Below are 16,241 nucleotides of genomic sequence, written 5' to 3'. Positions count from 1 at the left end.
AAATTTATGGAGGATAAGTACATCAATGGCTATTAGCCAGGATGGGCAGGGATGGTGTCCCTAGCCTCTGTTTGCCAGAAGCTGGGACTGGGCGACGGGATGGGTCACTTGATTACCTGTTCTGTTCATTTCCTCTGGGACACCTGGGTTTGGCCACTGTGGGAAGATAGGATACCGGGCTAGATGGACCTTTGGTCTGACCCAGTACGGCCGTTCTTATGTTCCTATATGGGAAACCCCTAGGAACAGCTAGGTGCTGCAGAAAGTGGTTTTGGTGATTCATTAGCTAGAACACTCTTCTGAGTCTGTAATGCTTGGTGCTAGATAATTACTTTTTGTTCATGTAAATTCCCACAATACCTTCATCTGGAGACTCTCTCTCTATATATAATACAAGTCACTTCATGTGCTAAACTACATTTTTGTGTGGTAAACAATTGCTACATTCTATCTTGGAAGTGGCTGCATTTCACTGACAGTGTCAATCATGTCATCTCTGTTCCTGTGTATAGTTTGGATATCAGCTTATGTGAAACACCTTTTTGACCTGCTCGAGTCACAGGTCAAATTTAGGCAAATTGAAAACTTTGCTTACAAAAAAAATATCCAGCATATCTCTATTCCCAGATAGTCACTCACACTATGGCCTTGTGCAAAATCTGTCTGTCTTCCCTGTCTTAATTTTCATACTGTAATTTACTTTCAACTTCAACGGTTTCTCGTTCCAAACATTCCCCCAAAATAGTCTCTGCTCCCTTGCAGAGTGAGCTATTTTTGAAGGGATGGATAAGCGCTTGCTTTTCCCAGACAAAGCCTTGCTTTTGACAAATGTCTAAACAGTTCTGGCAGTGGAGCACCTCAGCCTAAGCCAAGCTTCCACCCCCTTCATATTCTTCTTTAGTTGTCATCTGTAGACCTTTTTCCACGCAGTTCACCTATACACAGGAATCTCTTCATGAACCTGTCCACTATTCCTCCATGCCCCACTTTTAAATGCAAGACTAAAAATTCCTAGAAGAAGCAATCATCTTCCCTTCTTCCAAAAAAAAAAAAAAAAAAGGGGGGGGGGGGAAGAAAAATTGTGGTTCCATTCATTTCTTCAAGGGTGCCTCATTGACAGCAGCACATCATGTCAAAGACAGCATTGTCTGCGTAGCTATCACAAATAAGAAATGTCAAATTTAAGGCTATCCATGCAACATTAATGCTGTCAGCTTGTACATTTGCATTACAGTGCAGTTTTTTAAATACACGGTCCCATTTTTTTAAAGTGGACAATGAGATGGAAACCTTCTCAGAGCATAAGCAGAACACTATTTTTCCTCCAGTTTACCTGATTATGTGCAAAGTCAGGGTCCACAAAATCATCATATAGGAGAAGGTCCAGATATCACCAGAACCAATCTTCAGGGCTAGCTGCAGTTTCCTTTCCCATATTTATGGGGGGCTGAGAAGTCAATAACTACCTGGGAACTCTGTGACACAGAACCAGGCTCCAGATGGCTTTTTGTTTTGTTTTTTGTTTAAGGGCTGAAGGGATCAGTAGTAGATCTACTCTCTGATGTCCTGTATTACACAGGCCATAGAATTTCAATCATTTATCCCTGTAATGACCTCAATCATTTGTGTTTAACTAAAGCATATATTCCAGAAAGGTACCCAGTTTTGATCTGAAGACACACAAATTGAAGAGTCCACCACTGCCCTTGGTAGTTTATTCCAGTAGGTAATCACCCTCACTGTTAAACATTTGTGCCTTATTTCTAATTTGAATTTGTCTGGCTTTGGCTTCCAGCCATTGGTTCTCATGTCTGTCTCTGCTAGATTAAAAAGCCTTTACCTAGTATTTTATCTCTGTGAAGGTACCTATACACTGTAATTCACATCCACTCTTGATCATCTTTTTGAGAAACTGGACAAATTGAGCACTCAAAGGGCATTTCTACCCAGTGGGATAATGCACCCTACAGGCGTGTGGTATCTAAAGCGCACTAGCATGTTGTATATTAATTGGTCTGTGTAGAGCCTGCTGGTGTTCCCTGAAGGTTCCCTACTGTGTGTTGAGTACTGCTCTCTAGGCAACCTTCACTGTGTTATGAGCAGGGTCTACATGAGCCAATTAATGCACAACATGTTAGTGCCCTTTTGATATTTCTTTCACTCACTCACTCCGTAGAGCATATTACCCCACCTTGTAGACAAGTCCTAAGTTTCTCACTGTAAGACAGCCCTGAGATTCTGTTTGTGGCTTTTTTCTGCACCTGCTCCAATTTTTCAACATCCTTTTTAAATGTGGACACCAGAAGTGAGCACACTTACCAATGCCATATACAGAGTTAAAATCACCTCTCTGTTTCTATTCACTGATCCCCTGTTTATACATCCAAGGATTCTGTTAACCCTTTTTGCCACAGCTTTGCATTGCTTGTCTACTTTGACCTCTACGTCCTTTTCTGAGTGACTGTTTACCAGGATATAGTTCCCCATTCTGTAGATGTGGCCTGGATTCTTTTTTCCTAGCGGTCTGACCTTGCACTTGGCTGTATTCAAATGTATTTTGTGTGAATGGGCTTAGTAAGCTAAGCAATCCAGATCACTGGGAATGACTGTCTTATCCTCCTCGTTATTTGCCATTCCTTCAATATTTTCTTTCAGTAGTGGTTTATTTACTTCCAGATAATTGATAAAAATATTGAAGAACATTAAGCCCATGGCAGCCCAATAGAAACACCCCTATTTGATGATGAAGGGTATTTGTGAATGGTATTTCGAGGGTATTTGTTATGTTGATGGCCTAATACAGTTTTGGAGTGAGAGCTGGCAATCCATCATGTCAGATAGGACAAGACCAGTGCAGAGAGAGAAAGATAGGAAGAGTACCGGGGTGAAAGTAGGTTGGTATGGGCCTGTACCGGTGAGAAGTGGCTGCCGGTACTGGCATGTACGCAGCCAACGTTAAAGCGCTGGCATGGCAGCGCTTTTAACGTCGCTGCTCCTCTCCCTCTCCCCCCCCGCCCCCCAGTAAGTCTTCTATGTTACTTTCACCCCTGAGGAGTACATTTTAAAAGATCATTTGTGTACAGAATACTCCTCTTAACATTGCTCAGTGGGGCATTCAGAACAAAATCCTAACTTAGTATTTATCTTTTATAGATATTTGCAGGTGACATTTAAGGACACATCAGTTTAAAGAACATCAAAGTCAACTTGTTCTGCAGCCATGTCTCACTTCCATAGGGAAGTGACTGATATAAAACCCATAGTTAAGCAACCAGTCTTAAAGTAGAATATCACTTGAATCTTGCATAAAATGAAAGCTTTCATTTGAGATATTAGTTGACATTTCCTTATATTGTATGACAATTAGTTACCTTTCTGGTAGCCGGTATCTCACTTAGAATGGTTAGCAAGCTGGCTGTTTTACCTACGATGGAACAATTTATATAGTTTCTTTTTCCTAGACCCACACCCCAATTTGTTTCTAAGAACAATTTGCCCTTCTATGTAAATCATGACATTGTCCATCTTTTAGTTTGTTCTAATACTTGTTGGTTGTGGGAGAGTCAACTTCATGCCTCAGTTCTCGTCAGAGCCCGTCAAATAGTTTCTGACTCGAACTCTGTCATGTGGGCAAAAACAAAGCCCTGTTTATTTTCTATAGAGGACATGTAAGCAGTCAAATATTGCAGTCCAGGTGAGTAAAATTTGCTATCAAAGAATCTTTGAGTCATTTCAGCTGATTTCTCCTATCCCTTCTTGAACTAGCTCAGTCAGAGCTGTGACTGTTTCTTAGGCGGGGGGAGAAATCACGTAAAGAAATTTACAAGAAGGTGACCTGCTATACACATCTGTTCCTTTATTGAACATTACTAAGGCTACAATTTAGTCACGGAGGGCATGGCAGTCACGGATTCTGTGACTTTACCGGACCTCCGTGACTTCTTCAGCTTCAGCTGTCAGGGATTGGAGATGGGGCTGGAAGTGAGATTGTGTGCCCCTGCCCTGCAACTGGGGCTGGAACCAGGACCCTGCAGCTTATGGCAGGGGCTGTAACCAGTGCCATGTGCCTCTGCCCTACAGCTTCTGCCCGGGGGCTTCAGCGGGGCCGCGCACCCCCATCATGGCTTCCCGGGGCCATGTGCCCCACCCTCTGGCTGTGGCTGGGCTGCAGCCAGGGCCACACACCCCTATCCTGCAGCCAGGTCCAGAGCGGGGGCTGTGTCCCCCCCATGGCTGCACCTCCTCCCCTGGTGCCCCCGCAGGGGCTGTGCACCCCGGCACCACATTTTTATACTTGGATAATTTGACAAACATTTTGTTAGCACAAGTGTTTTCCAAGATGTTGCGTGTTCTAATTGTAGATAAATGTAGTAAATCATTCTGAAAAGGACTAAGGATTTTTTTGTAAAGTTAAATTTACATATATTTTTATCATTTTTAACAAATATGGGTTTTCATATAAATATAAACATATCAGGGGAGATACTGAGTTTTCTTATGGAGCAAAACATTAAAAATACAGCAAATATAAACAGCTGTAATATTTAGTACAGAATTAAAATTTTGGTTGCAATTTTGAATATTTAGATGATAGTGGATGGTTGTGGTTGTAAAGGGAAAAACAATAGAAGTATATTGAGATCAGTGTTGCTGCAGTGTTTTCACTAAACATCTGTCCTGTTTGCTTCTTTATGAAAAGTTCCCAGTTCTCAGAGAAATGCTCTTTGTGTAGCCAAATAACTGACTCCTTAATACGCCAAGTATTCAAGTACATTTTTATACCCTCTTTATCCCTGGATCCTGATTATTCAAAGGCTTATCTCCGAACGGATGCTACGCTGTACAAAGGGGCATGATGTGGCATTCCTAGGTATCCATCTGCTTTAGAACCCCTGCATTAGCTGCTAGTACACTGAGGCCTTGGCTACACTTGCGGATTCACAGAGTGTAGTCACGCCCCAAGCACTGCGAGAGCTCTCTCGCAGCGCTGCAAGTACTCCACCTCTCCGAGGGGAATAGCTTGCAGCGCTGCGAGCGAGCGTGCAGTGCTGCAGGCGCTGATTACACTGGCGCTTTACAGCGCTGCACTCGGGGGGGAGTGTTTTTTCACACCCCTGAGCGCAACAAGTGCAGCGCTGTGAATTGCCAGTGTAGCCAAGGCCTAAGCTGTGTTTAGTGCTTCTCTGTTACGCTACAGTTTGTCCTCCTTGGAAAGGGAGTTTTCTTGGGACCTCTCCTATCTTCACCTGACATTTGAATTTTTCCCGTTTCCTTGTAAATTTTTGGCCACAACTATGTCCCACAAAATAGATTTCATTTAGCAGTTTGCATTAAGTATGTAATAATATTAATACGCTACCTAGCTCTTATCTTGAGAGCTTTTCATCTTTAGATTTCAAAGCACTTTAAAAAGATCAGTATCCTCTCCTTTTGTTGATGGGGAAACTGAGGCATCAGGAAGGAAGTTACATAGGCAGCATCACCCATCAGAAGAGTGAAAGTCAGGAATTGACCTCAGGTCTCCAGTCTAGTGCTCTGTGCACTAGGTTTCCCATTCTAGAAGCAGATTAATATGAGTTTCTCACCTAGTGTGCAGCTCCTATGATGTGAAACTGTGGGTCCTCTTTAGGGTTGCCAGGTGTCAGGTTTTCGACTGGAATGCCTGGTCGAAAAGGGACCCTGGTGGCTCCAGTCACCACCATTAAAAGTCTGGTTGGAGGGGCCGGCAGGCTCCCTACCCAGCTCCGCACAGCCTCCTGGAAACAGCGACATGTCCCTTTGCTCCTAGGCGTAGGCATGGCCAGATGGGCTCCACAGGCTGCCCGAGCACCAGCTCCGCAGCGCCCATTGGTTAGGAACTGCAGCCAATGGGAGCTGCGGGGGTCGATGCCAGTGGGTGGTGGTAGTGTGCACTGCACAGAGCCGCCTGGCAATTGTCCTTGCACCTAGGAGCCGGAGGGACATGTTGATGCCTCCGGGGAGACGCCAGAGGTAAACGCTGCCCAGAGCCCACACCCCTCATCTCCTCCTGTACCCCAACCACATACCCCAGCCCTGAGCCCCCTCCCACACCCAAACTCCTTTCCCGAGCCTGCACTCCCTACCCCACCCCAGAGCCCCCTTCCGCATTCTGAACCCCTTTTTTCTGGCCCCACCCTGGAACCCGCATCCCCAGCCCAGAGCCAGTACCATCTCTCACACCCCAATCCTATGCCTCAGCCTGGAGACCCCTCCCACACTCCGAACCCCTTGGCTCCATCCTCCAGCCCTCTCCTACACCCCAAACCGTTCATCCCGGCCCCACCCCTGAGCCCGCACCCCAACTGCTTGCCCAGCCTGGACTTCTCCCACACCCGCACCATGAACCTCTCATTTCTGGGCCCACCCCAGAGCCCTCACCCCCTCCTGTACCCCAAATCCCTGCCCCAGCCCAGTGAAAATGAGCAAGTAAGTGAGGGTTGGGGAAAGCAAGTGATGGAGGAGGGATGGAGTGAGAAGGGGCAGGGCAAGAGTGTTTGGTTTTGTGCAATTAGAAAGTTGGCAACCCTGTGGTATCCAGATCACTCCTCTGTACTGGTTGTGCTAAACAATTCAAATCCCATTTATACCCTGGAATGGCCAAGGCCATTAGTTGTCCATGGCTACTTCAGCGTTCATGTTAATGACTCTTCCAGGTTAGCTGATGCCTTCATCACTGCCTTGACAATCATGGGACCCTCTAAACTGGCTTTTGGTTGAATTTAGAAGTTAAAAGATTCTGTTCCTGCTCCCCCAACTGCAAGCTCTGCTGTTCACTCAAGAATCTATCTGTAAATCACCTTGTGTTCTTACCTTCTTATTTATCACTACCAGTAACTCTGACGTCCGTTATGTATAGCCAAGGTGTAGAGAGACAAGGTGGGTGAAGTAATATCTCTTTTTGGGACCAATTTCAGTTGGTGAGGATCAAACTTTCAAGCCACACAGAGCTCTTCTTCAGGTCTGGGAAAGGAGGTATTCCCAGCCTCGCAGCAAAATGCAAGGTGGAACAGATTGTTTAATGTAAGTAGTTAGCACATATTGTAACAGCCCATTCAAGGTAGAGTGGCCAGTTAACATCTCTGCAATCATAAGACAAAAAAATGATTTGTATGTTGGATTGCTGTAATAAGCCAAAAATCCAGTGACTCTGTTCAGTCCATGATTTTTAGTGTCTAGCAGAGTAATGCATTTAAGTTCCCAGGCTCCTTTTTTTGAAAGTGTGCAGGTTTCCTTTGAGGATGAGGACTGATAGGTCAGCTCTGGGTGGTCCGTTACAACAGCAGTTCTCAACCAGCGGTCAGGGGCTCCCTCAGGGGGCCACAAGCAGGTTTCAGGGGGGACACCAAGCAGGATCAGTGTTAGACTTGCTGGGGCCCAGGGCAGAAAGCCGAAGTCCCACTGCGTGGCTGAGCCCGGGGCCCTGAGCCCTGCCACCTGGGGCTGAAGCAGAAGCCTGAGTAACTTAGCTTCACATGGACCTCTGGGCAAATGTCCTGCTTGCTACCCCCTAACACCGGCCCTTGCTTTTATACGCAGAAAACAAGTTATTGTGGCACAGGTGGGCCGTGGAGTTTTTACAGCATGTTTGGGGGGCCTCAGAAAGAAAAAGGTTGAGAACCCCTGCCTTACAATATGTGCTAATTACTTACGCTAAACAATCTGTTCCACCTTGCAGTTTGCTGTGAGGCTGGGAGTACCTCCTTTCCCAGACCTGAAGAAGAGCTTTGTGTGGCTCAAAAGCTTGGCTCTCTCACCAACAGAAATTGGTCCAATAAAAGATTGTCACCCACCTTGTCTCTCTAATATCCAGGGACTGACATGGCTCGAACTACGCTGCATACAACAGTTGAGGTGTGCAATTCTATTTTAGCAAGTTTTCCTAGAGCCCAATGTCCCACTTACTGGCTTGCTGTTGGCTAAAAACATTATTAACCCAGTTTATTTGGGAGACTTTCCCTGGTGCAGACTTGAAAAGAGATCAAGAGAGCTCATGTGCAGTTAGTTGATAATACCACGCATCATATTCCTTGCTATACGTGTTTTCGGATAACACAGGTCTTTTCAAAAAGAGAGAGGGCACGTTTTGCTTTTAAAACAGGTTTCCATCTCAGTGAGTGAATAAATTGACATACCTAGGTTGTGTGTCCTTTTACAATATGAAATATAAAAGAGATGGTGTTTTTGATTCAGGTATTGTGGTTCTAGAAAGTCTTCTAAAAGCCAAAGCTAAATTCACTATTGAACGGGGAATAGGCTGATCACCTTTTGTTTTGTTTGTTTGTTTTGCAGTTGATGTGAACACAGCACTGCCCTTGCAAGTTGCACCAACTTCAGTCCCCATGGATCTCCGCTTGGACCACCAGTTTTCCATGCCAGTGACGGAACCTACACTCCGAGAACAGCAGCTCCAGCAGGAACTCCTGGCTCTCAAACAAAAACAACAAATTCAGAGACAAATCCTTATAGCCGAGTTCCAGAGGCAGCATGAGCAACTCTCCCGTCAGCATGAGGCCCAGCTACATGAACATATAAAAGTAAGTGATTGAAACAGCTGTGAGCGGTGGGTAGAAATACTAATTTAAAAAAAAATGCTCTAAATGTAGGCAGACTTGTTTGAAAGGTGAAGAAGCAATGAGACTGGTAACCCCTGTTTAGAGAACCATATCTGTAGGTTTGATACAGAGAACCAAGTACCAAAATTTTAACAATGAGAGATTAAATTTAGATTCCAGTCTCCTAGGTCCTTATCTAGGCACCTAAATAAGTGGCCTGACTTTCAAAAGTGCTGAACTGCCCAACTACTCCCATCAACCCACTTATATAGAGGCCTAAGTGTGGATTTAGGAGCCTGCATTTAGGATTTCATTTTTGAAAAATCTTGGCCATAAGTGTGAGGTTGAGGGAAAATATTTTGTATGTGATATTATTCCAAATTCATTCTCACCTGATGGATGCTTTATATAGCCAATATTTGTAACATTCTGTAGGAAAGTTAAACGAAGGGTTGGGTTTGAATGTAAACATCTGAGGCCTTGGCTACACTTGCAGCTGTACAGCACTGTGAGGTAAACCTGTCTTCGTACAGCTGAGTAGGGAAAAGCACTGCAGTCTGTCCACACTGCCAGCTGCCAGCACAGTGGTGTGGCCACACTTGCAACATTTGCAGCTGTGTTGGGAGCAGTGCATTATGGGCAGCTATCCCAGCATTCATATGGCTGCAACATGCTTTTCAAAACGGGGGAGGGGTGGGGGGTGGATTGTGACAGGAAGTCTGGGGGAGAGAGAGTGCTTTTTGGAGCATGTCAGCTCTCTATTTTGCAAGTTCCGAACTCCTGGCCCCCTGCTCATTCATTTACTCACTCAAAGCAAGCTGCAAATTGTTTGCTTTTCTCTGTGGTACGAGCTTTGAAACCGGCACTTCCACTTTCCTGCAGCCGGTCACAACAATGGAGAGGATTTGCCACTTGACAAGGTGATTAGTACAGCACTGCAAGCGTTTACACTCACACCCGTGAGTCGTAGCCACTCCGCTGCAGCTGTTATTCCTCTCGGAGATGTGGAGTACCTGCAGCGGTGTACCCAGGGAGATACAGCGCTGCAAGTGGCCTGCCAGTGTGGACGGGGAGTGAGTTACAGCGCTGGGGGAGGCTTTACAGCGCTGTAACTCGCAAGTGTAGCCAAGGCCTGAGATTGGGCCATTAGAGTCTATAGGCCTTGGCTACACGGGCGCTGTACAGCGCTGCAACTTGCTGCGCTCAGGGGGGTGAAAACGCCCCCCCCCGAGCGCAGCGAGTGCAGCGCAGTAAAGTGCCAGTATAATCAAAGCCTGTAGCGCTGAAAGCTATTCCCCTCGGAGAGCTCCTGCAGCGCTGGCGGCGCGGCTACACTCGCGCTTCACAGCGCTGCCGCGGCAGCACTGGGAAGTCCTGAGTGTAGCCAAGGCCATAATCGGGTAGTCATTGCGGTTTATCTTCCTATGGCTTGTAAACTCTTTGAGGCAGGGACGGTGTGCACTTTGGTATTTGAGCAAAGCCTAGCACAAATATGGTGCTTTTATAATGGTGGATCATATTGCCTATTAACTGCAGAGGAAACTCAGCCTGAGTAAGGAGTGCTGAATAGAGGAGCATTCATTAATTTGATTAATGTTACAAATTTGGTGTTAGAATGGAGTGCACATGTTGTCCAGTGCACATCTGCAAGTTATAAAGCAGTCCTCTGGATATTATCTTCTCCAGAGCAGCACAAAAGCACATGCAGGGTTGGGAAGAGGAAGGGGGAGAGGGGGTGTGTGTGTGTGTGTGTGGGGGGGGGGGGGTTTGACTTTCAATATTAAGTGCACATTAACCTCTGCCCTAATGTTTTCAACTGCTCTGTCAAACAGAATGAAAGCTAGCATAACAAATGGAAGTAGGAGGTACAGTTTGGAAGATTGCTGTTGCACAGTGAAAATGTTAAACATTATATAAATATTCAGAGTAACAGAGTATTGCTATGGTAACATCAGTTTTCAGAATTGCGAATGTGCTTTCCTCTCAAAGGGGGGTTAGAACTGCACAGGATACATAGTGCTGATGTAACATTAAAAAGTGATTGCACCCTGAATCTTATATAACTTTTTTATATGTAACCTTTCTTTTTAAAGGTTAAGTGCTATATTATATTTACAGACTTTCTAAACAGTAGAAAAGACCTATGTTAATGAGTGTCCATTGTAACATAATTGACTTAAGTTGTCTTAATACTTAAGAAACTGAAGATTTAGTTCCAGCTATTGTGTGGATCATCAGCACTGTGCATGCGTTTGTGTGGTTTTAAGAACGTAATCTCTTTAGGGCAGGGACTGTCATTTACCATGTGTATGTACCATGTCTAGCACAGTAGGGCCTAATCTGGGTGTTTGTTGCCTTTGGGTGTTACCACAATGTAAATGTTAAATATTGGTACTGTCAGTACCACAGTACTGACCTTCAGCACAGTCCGGGTTTCTGAGCATGAAAAATGCTGTTCATTCTGAACTGTACAAAAGGTATGGTGGTTGTCAGGTGAGGAGACATTCCTGCTAGTAACTTAATTATAAGGCCATTAATAATAATCTTAAAAACAACAACATATCACATGGAACCTCCAAAATTAATGTACATGTTGAGTGTATCTTGGAAAAGTGCATAGTCTGATTTGTATAAAAGTTGTGTTTATGACTTCAATAAAAGTCTACATTATAAAGAAAAACTGAGCACAGATTGAAAAAGCTAGTTCATTTAAACCAAACTATACTAATGTCATAATCATTATTTGCAGCGTTGGCACATTTTTATTGCATTTATTTATTGTTAATTATTTATTGTTAATAATTCAACCTACATTTAAAAATACTTGATATTTAATAAAATGACTGGGTGAATTAACCTTGGAAAACTGGCAGCTGTATTTATTCCAACCACCATTAAAGTTATGAGAGTTTTCATTCAAGAGCTTGAATGAAACACACAACCTCATGCTTGATCTCTGCCCAAAGATAGCGGTAGTGATTGCAATTTATTTTTATTATTGTTGAGCTGTTTCGGAGCATAGGACATGTGGGGGGGAATGCTCATCCCATTATTTTTTTAAAATAAAGGAAACCAATAACCTTGCAGCCGAAACAGGGAAGCTAGCTGTGAGCTGAAAGGTAAAACTTGGCATAGAAATAGCCCTGATTGAAGGGCTAGTGCCCTTCCTTTTTTCAGAGGAAATAAGTTTTGATTTGAAAATCAGATGATCAGCATGTGCAAGAGAGTTCTGTTAAACTTGTAGTGTGTAAGGATGGATCTGCTCTCCATGTGTGTGCATGACTATATCTTCAGCTGCATAATGAAAGTTCTAGTCAGGTATATTGCTGCTAATTATATGACATCTGTGGCTGGAGGAAGGATAAATGGAGACCTTGAAGTGTGAGCATGTTGTGGAAATATCAGCGAGTGCTTTCTAAACAGATAGTTTCAAAGATGTATGGGAGAGGACTGTCTTCCCTGATCACTTTAGAAGTACTGCAAGAGTTACTCTGGAGAGAGCTGCCATGGGATTTGCATGTAGATTATTGCAAGCCAGCAGTCTCTCAAAGTCCTTCAAAATGAAGTGTTTTCTGAAAAATAAAGCCAAACTACCAACCAATACCAGATAGAGATTCCCTTTATGACCCTTCCTATTTGCTCTAGTGACTGAACCTTTTGCACTGTAGACATATCTGATTCATGGCATGACGGTTAGGAGTTCTTAGGGTTACCATATTTTGAGTGTCCAAAAAGAGGACACTCCATGGGGCCCTGGCCCTGCCCCCAGCCCCGCCCACGCCCCCAGCCCCAACTCCGCCCCTTCCCCAAAGTCCCCGCCCCAACTCCGCCCCCTCCCCTGCTTCCCGCGAACATTTGATTCGCGGGAAGCCTGAAGCAGGTAAGGGGGCAGGGTGGGGGGAGGAGGCGCGGCCCAGTCTGGCCCCCCCCCGGTGTCTCCAGCCTGGGTCGGCTCGGGCCCTGGGGTGCCGGCCCCGGGCCAGCCCCCAGCCGAGCACCCCCGGCTCAGCACCCCCGGCCCGGTCCCGGCCCAGCACCGCTGGCCCCGCATGTCCCGATTTTCCCAGACGTGTCCGGCTTTTTGGGATTTCCCCCCGGACGGGGATTTGAAGCCCCAAAAGCCGGACATGTCCGAGAAAATCCGGACATATGGTAACCCTAGGAGTTCTGAGCATAAGTTAGCATTGTTTGCTATGAGTATGTCTGCACTGTGAGCTGGAAGTGTACGTTCCAGTTTGAGTGGACATACCCACAGTAGCTCTGATTGAGCTAGTACTCTAAAAAGAGAGTGGCTATGGGGGGCAGAGGCTAGCCATTCTGAATTCGTACCTGTCCGAGATACTAAGCATGTATTTGGGTGGCTAGCCCTTCCCACTGCTTGCACCACTGCGGCATCTCTCTGTGTTTAGCATGCTAGCTCTATCAGTAGGTATGTCCATTTGAGCTGGAATTTATACTTCCAGCTCAAAATGGAGATCTATCCTATGTTGTATGGTATCATATTATTCAAGAGATTATGGAATTGTAGACGTCTCTGTTAGGGGGCTTATTCCTTCATCCTTTCACTTCTCGCATGGTCCTTCTCGCATGAACAGAGAGCAACAATACCCAAAGTCCAAAGGCACAAACAGTTCGATGTTTATTGGGGTGAACTTCCAGCAAGCATGATTCCAGTTTCCTTCCTCAGTGTCCCCCTTCCCAGCTCTGACACCACAGAGCCATCCCTGTTCCCATTCACTGTTCCTATTCCCCCCTTAGCAAAACATGATTCCAATTTCCCCACCCCCATTCCCTGTTCCCATTCCCCCCTCCCCCCGACTTCCTGATTGACTGCAGACTATGGCCTTGGCTACACTGGCGCTGTACAGCGCGGCAACTTGCTGCGCTCAGGGGTGTGAAAACGTCCCCCCCCGAGCGCAGCGAGTGCAGCGCTGTAAAGCACCAGTGTAATCAGCGGCTGCAGCGCTGCACGCTACTCCCCTCGGAGAGGTGGAGAACATACAGCGCTGCGAGAGAGAGCTCTCGCAGCGCTGGCGGCGCGACTACACTCGCGCTTCACAGCGCTGTGAATTCCCAAATGTAGCCAAGGCCTAAATAGTAAAACTTGAGTTCTGCTTAGCTATACCTTAACCAATCATTTTACTAAAATTTACCTAACCAATCCTAACATATTGTAACATGATTAGCTAACCAATTATATTCCACCACCTTAATTAATTTACACCAAGCAAAATTAATTATACAGCAGACAGAAACAATTACAGATCCAGACAGAGACCATGCAAATAAACATACAAAACAATACAGAAGTGAGGATTTCACAACTACATCTATACAGACATAAGGGTTTTCGAGCTGTGCCTATTGATAATAGGGTTACCATACGTCCGGATTTTCCCAGACATGTCCGGCTTTTTGGGCCTCAAATCCCTATCCGGGGGGAAATCCCAAAAAGCCGGACATGTCCGGGAAAATCGGGACATGCGGTGCTGGGCTGGGGGCTGCGGGCTGGGCTGGGGGCTGCGGGCTGGGCTGGGGGCTGCGGGCCGGGCCGGCGGTGCTGGGCCAGGGGCTGGCCCGAGGCCGGCACCCCAGGGCCCGAGCCGACCCAGGCTGGAGACGCCGGGGGGGCCAGACTGGGCTGCGCCTCCTCCCCCCACCCTGCCCCCTTACCTGCTTCAGGCTTCCCGCGAATCAAATGTTCGCGGGAAGCAGGGGAGGGGGCGGAGTTGGGGCGGGGACTTTGGGGAAGGGGTGGAGTTGGGGTGGGGGCGTGGGCGGGGCTGGGGGGTGGGGCCGGGGCCCCGTGGAGTGTCCTCTTTTTGGACACTCAAAATATGGTAACCCTAATTGATAAGTGAGTTCTTACCAGACAGAAAACTATCACACTAACTTTCCTTTTACATATTGTAGGCTCTTCCCTTTATCTGGAGGTGAGAGATCAGATCACCTTCCTAACAGCCCCAGATTGCCATATTTCAATTTGACTAAATAGGGCCTCAGACTGTCACAGTGAGAGATACAGATAGACAATGATTTTGATTCTTTTATACCTCTATAACTAGCTAAGTGATAAGAATACACCTAAATTCTTAAAGTATAGGCCAGACAGGCTTGAATATCTTATAGGCCTGACAGGCTTGAATATTTATACCTTAACAGTCTCTATTTTCAACATGTTTAATGTTAGAGTAAAACCTCAACAAGCTAGTTCAGAGATCCTTAAATTGTTCCATAGCTCGGAGGTTAGAGCATTAGCCTCCTAAATTAGGGTCTTCAGTTCAAATCTCCATTGGACCTTGTGGAAACTTTTGTTTAAGTGTCTTGTTGGTATAGCAGAATGGTTCTTCACAGAGTGTGTGAAAGATCCCAGAATCAAACGCTGACAGGCTGCCTTGGTGCGGGTGATGTTTCAAGTAAAAATAAGGCAAAGGTTATTATCAGAAAGGATTATTAACCATTGGAACAGATTACTAAAGCATGTGTTGATTTCTCCATCACTTGTACTCATTAAACCAAGACATCTTTCTAAAAGATAGACAAGTAGTTCAGCCACAAGTCATTGAACTGGATGTAGGATGTTATTGCAGGAGATCAGACAAGATGATCATAATAGTGACTTCTGGCCTTAAAATCTACGCCATTTCAATGGAGCAAGCAGAGCATGAGATACCTGCTCATTCACATCATCTGCCACATCATCCTACTTTTGGTGTCAATTTTATCACTTTCTTAATTCAGCTTAACAGACACATTTAGCAATTGTCTCTTTCCTGGATTTGCAAGATAATATGAATGCAAATAATGTTTTTGCAGAGGATCTTCTTTATCATTCAGACTCTTCCTATTCTTCTATCCATGAGACAAAAGAAATGTTTCAGTCAATGTAATACAGCATAGGCCTTAAAAATGAAAATTAAAAAGCTATATTAGTTTTTTTTAAAGAAGGAAGGCTGGCCATGCCCAAACTTATTAGGCTCACTTGCATAATTTTTAGAGAGACCAAGACAAACATTGGATCAATACAGAATGGGAAGATTTTGATATCACTCTGGATTGTGTTCTGCTGAGGTAAAAGGTCTCCTCAAATTGGACCACATGCATGTGTTAAGTTAATCCTTCTGTATGGGACAAAGTAAGAGTCAGCCCTGCCTATTTCCTGCTTATTCCCAGGAATACAACATTTTCTCACCTTCCACTTGGGAATTAAGAATTACCAAGTAGACTCTTGTAGAAGGTTGGACTTTGGACTGTGGGGTGTCTCTATTCAATGCTGGAAAAAGTGCTGGATCTGAATAATTTACAAAATATGTTGAAATTAGATGAAAGGTCTGTTTTTCCAACCTTCAGCTTAGGTGTTATGTTTCTAACTGCACAGAAGTGGAGGGCTTGAAGAGACCACAAACAGAAGCAGAAACAGTAAGAAAGGGTTCCTGTTCACACTTAACTTAGGTTTTTCGTGACTTTTAGGTTCTATTAGTGCAGGGGTTCTGAGCCGCCCCCTCCCCCCCCAACATGCTATAAAATCTCCAGGGCCCACCTGTGTCACAATAACGGGTTTTCCGCATATAAAAGCCAGGGCTGGAGTTAGGGGCTAGCAAGCAGGGCAATTGCCTGGGGCCTCATGCCACAGGAGCCCCTGCAAGGCTACATTGCTCAGGCTTTGGC

General features: G+C 45.4%; 1 protein-coding gene across 8 annotated transcripts in view; it reads left to right on the top strand.

The window, feature by feature from the left end:
* Positions 1–16,241, top strand: part of HDAC4 (histone deacetylase 4) — a 439,923-nt gene that overhangs the window by 235,316 nt on the left and 188,366 nt on the right. For 7 of the 8 annotated variants that reach the window (XM_054043726.1, XM_054043721.1, XM_054043725.1 and 4 more), the window contains one exon: positions 8,311–8,555. In XM_054043726.1, the coding sequence (XP_053899701.1) occupies positions 8,311–8,555 (245 nt within the window). Of the gene's footprint in view, positions 1–7,801; positions 7,873–8,310; positions 8,556–16,241 lie in introns of those variants that run through there. The other variant, XM_054043727.1, reaches the window with a different exon arrangement.

This window comes from Malaclemys terrapin, chromosome 11 (genome assembly GCF_027887155.1).
Source record: "Malaclemys terrapin pileata isolate rMalTer1 chromosome 11, rMalTer1.hap1, whole genome shotgun sequence".
Taxonomy (NCBI): Eukaryota; Metazoa; Chordata; order Testudines; family Emydidae; genus Malaclemys; species Malaclemys terrapin.
This window is presented reverse-complemented; position numbering and strand designations above follow the sequence as displayed.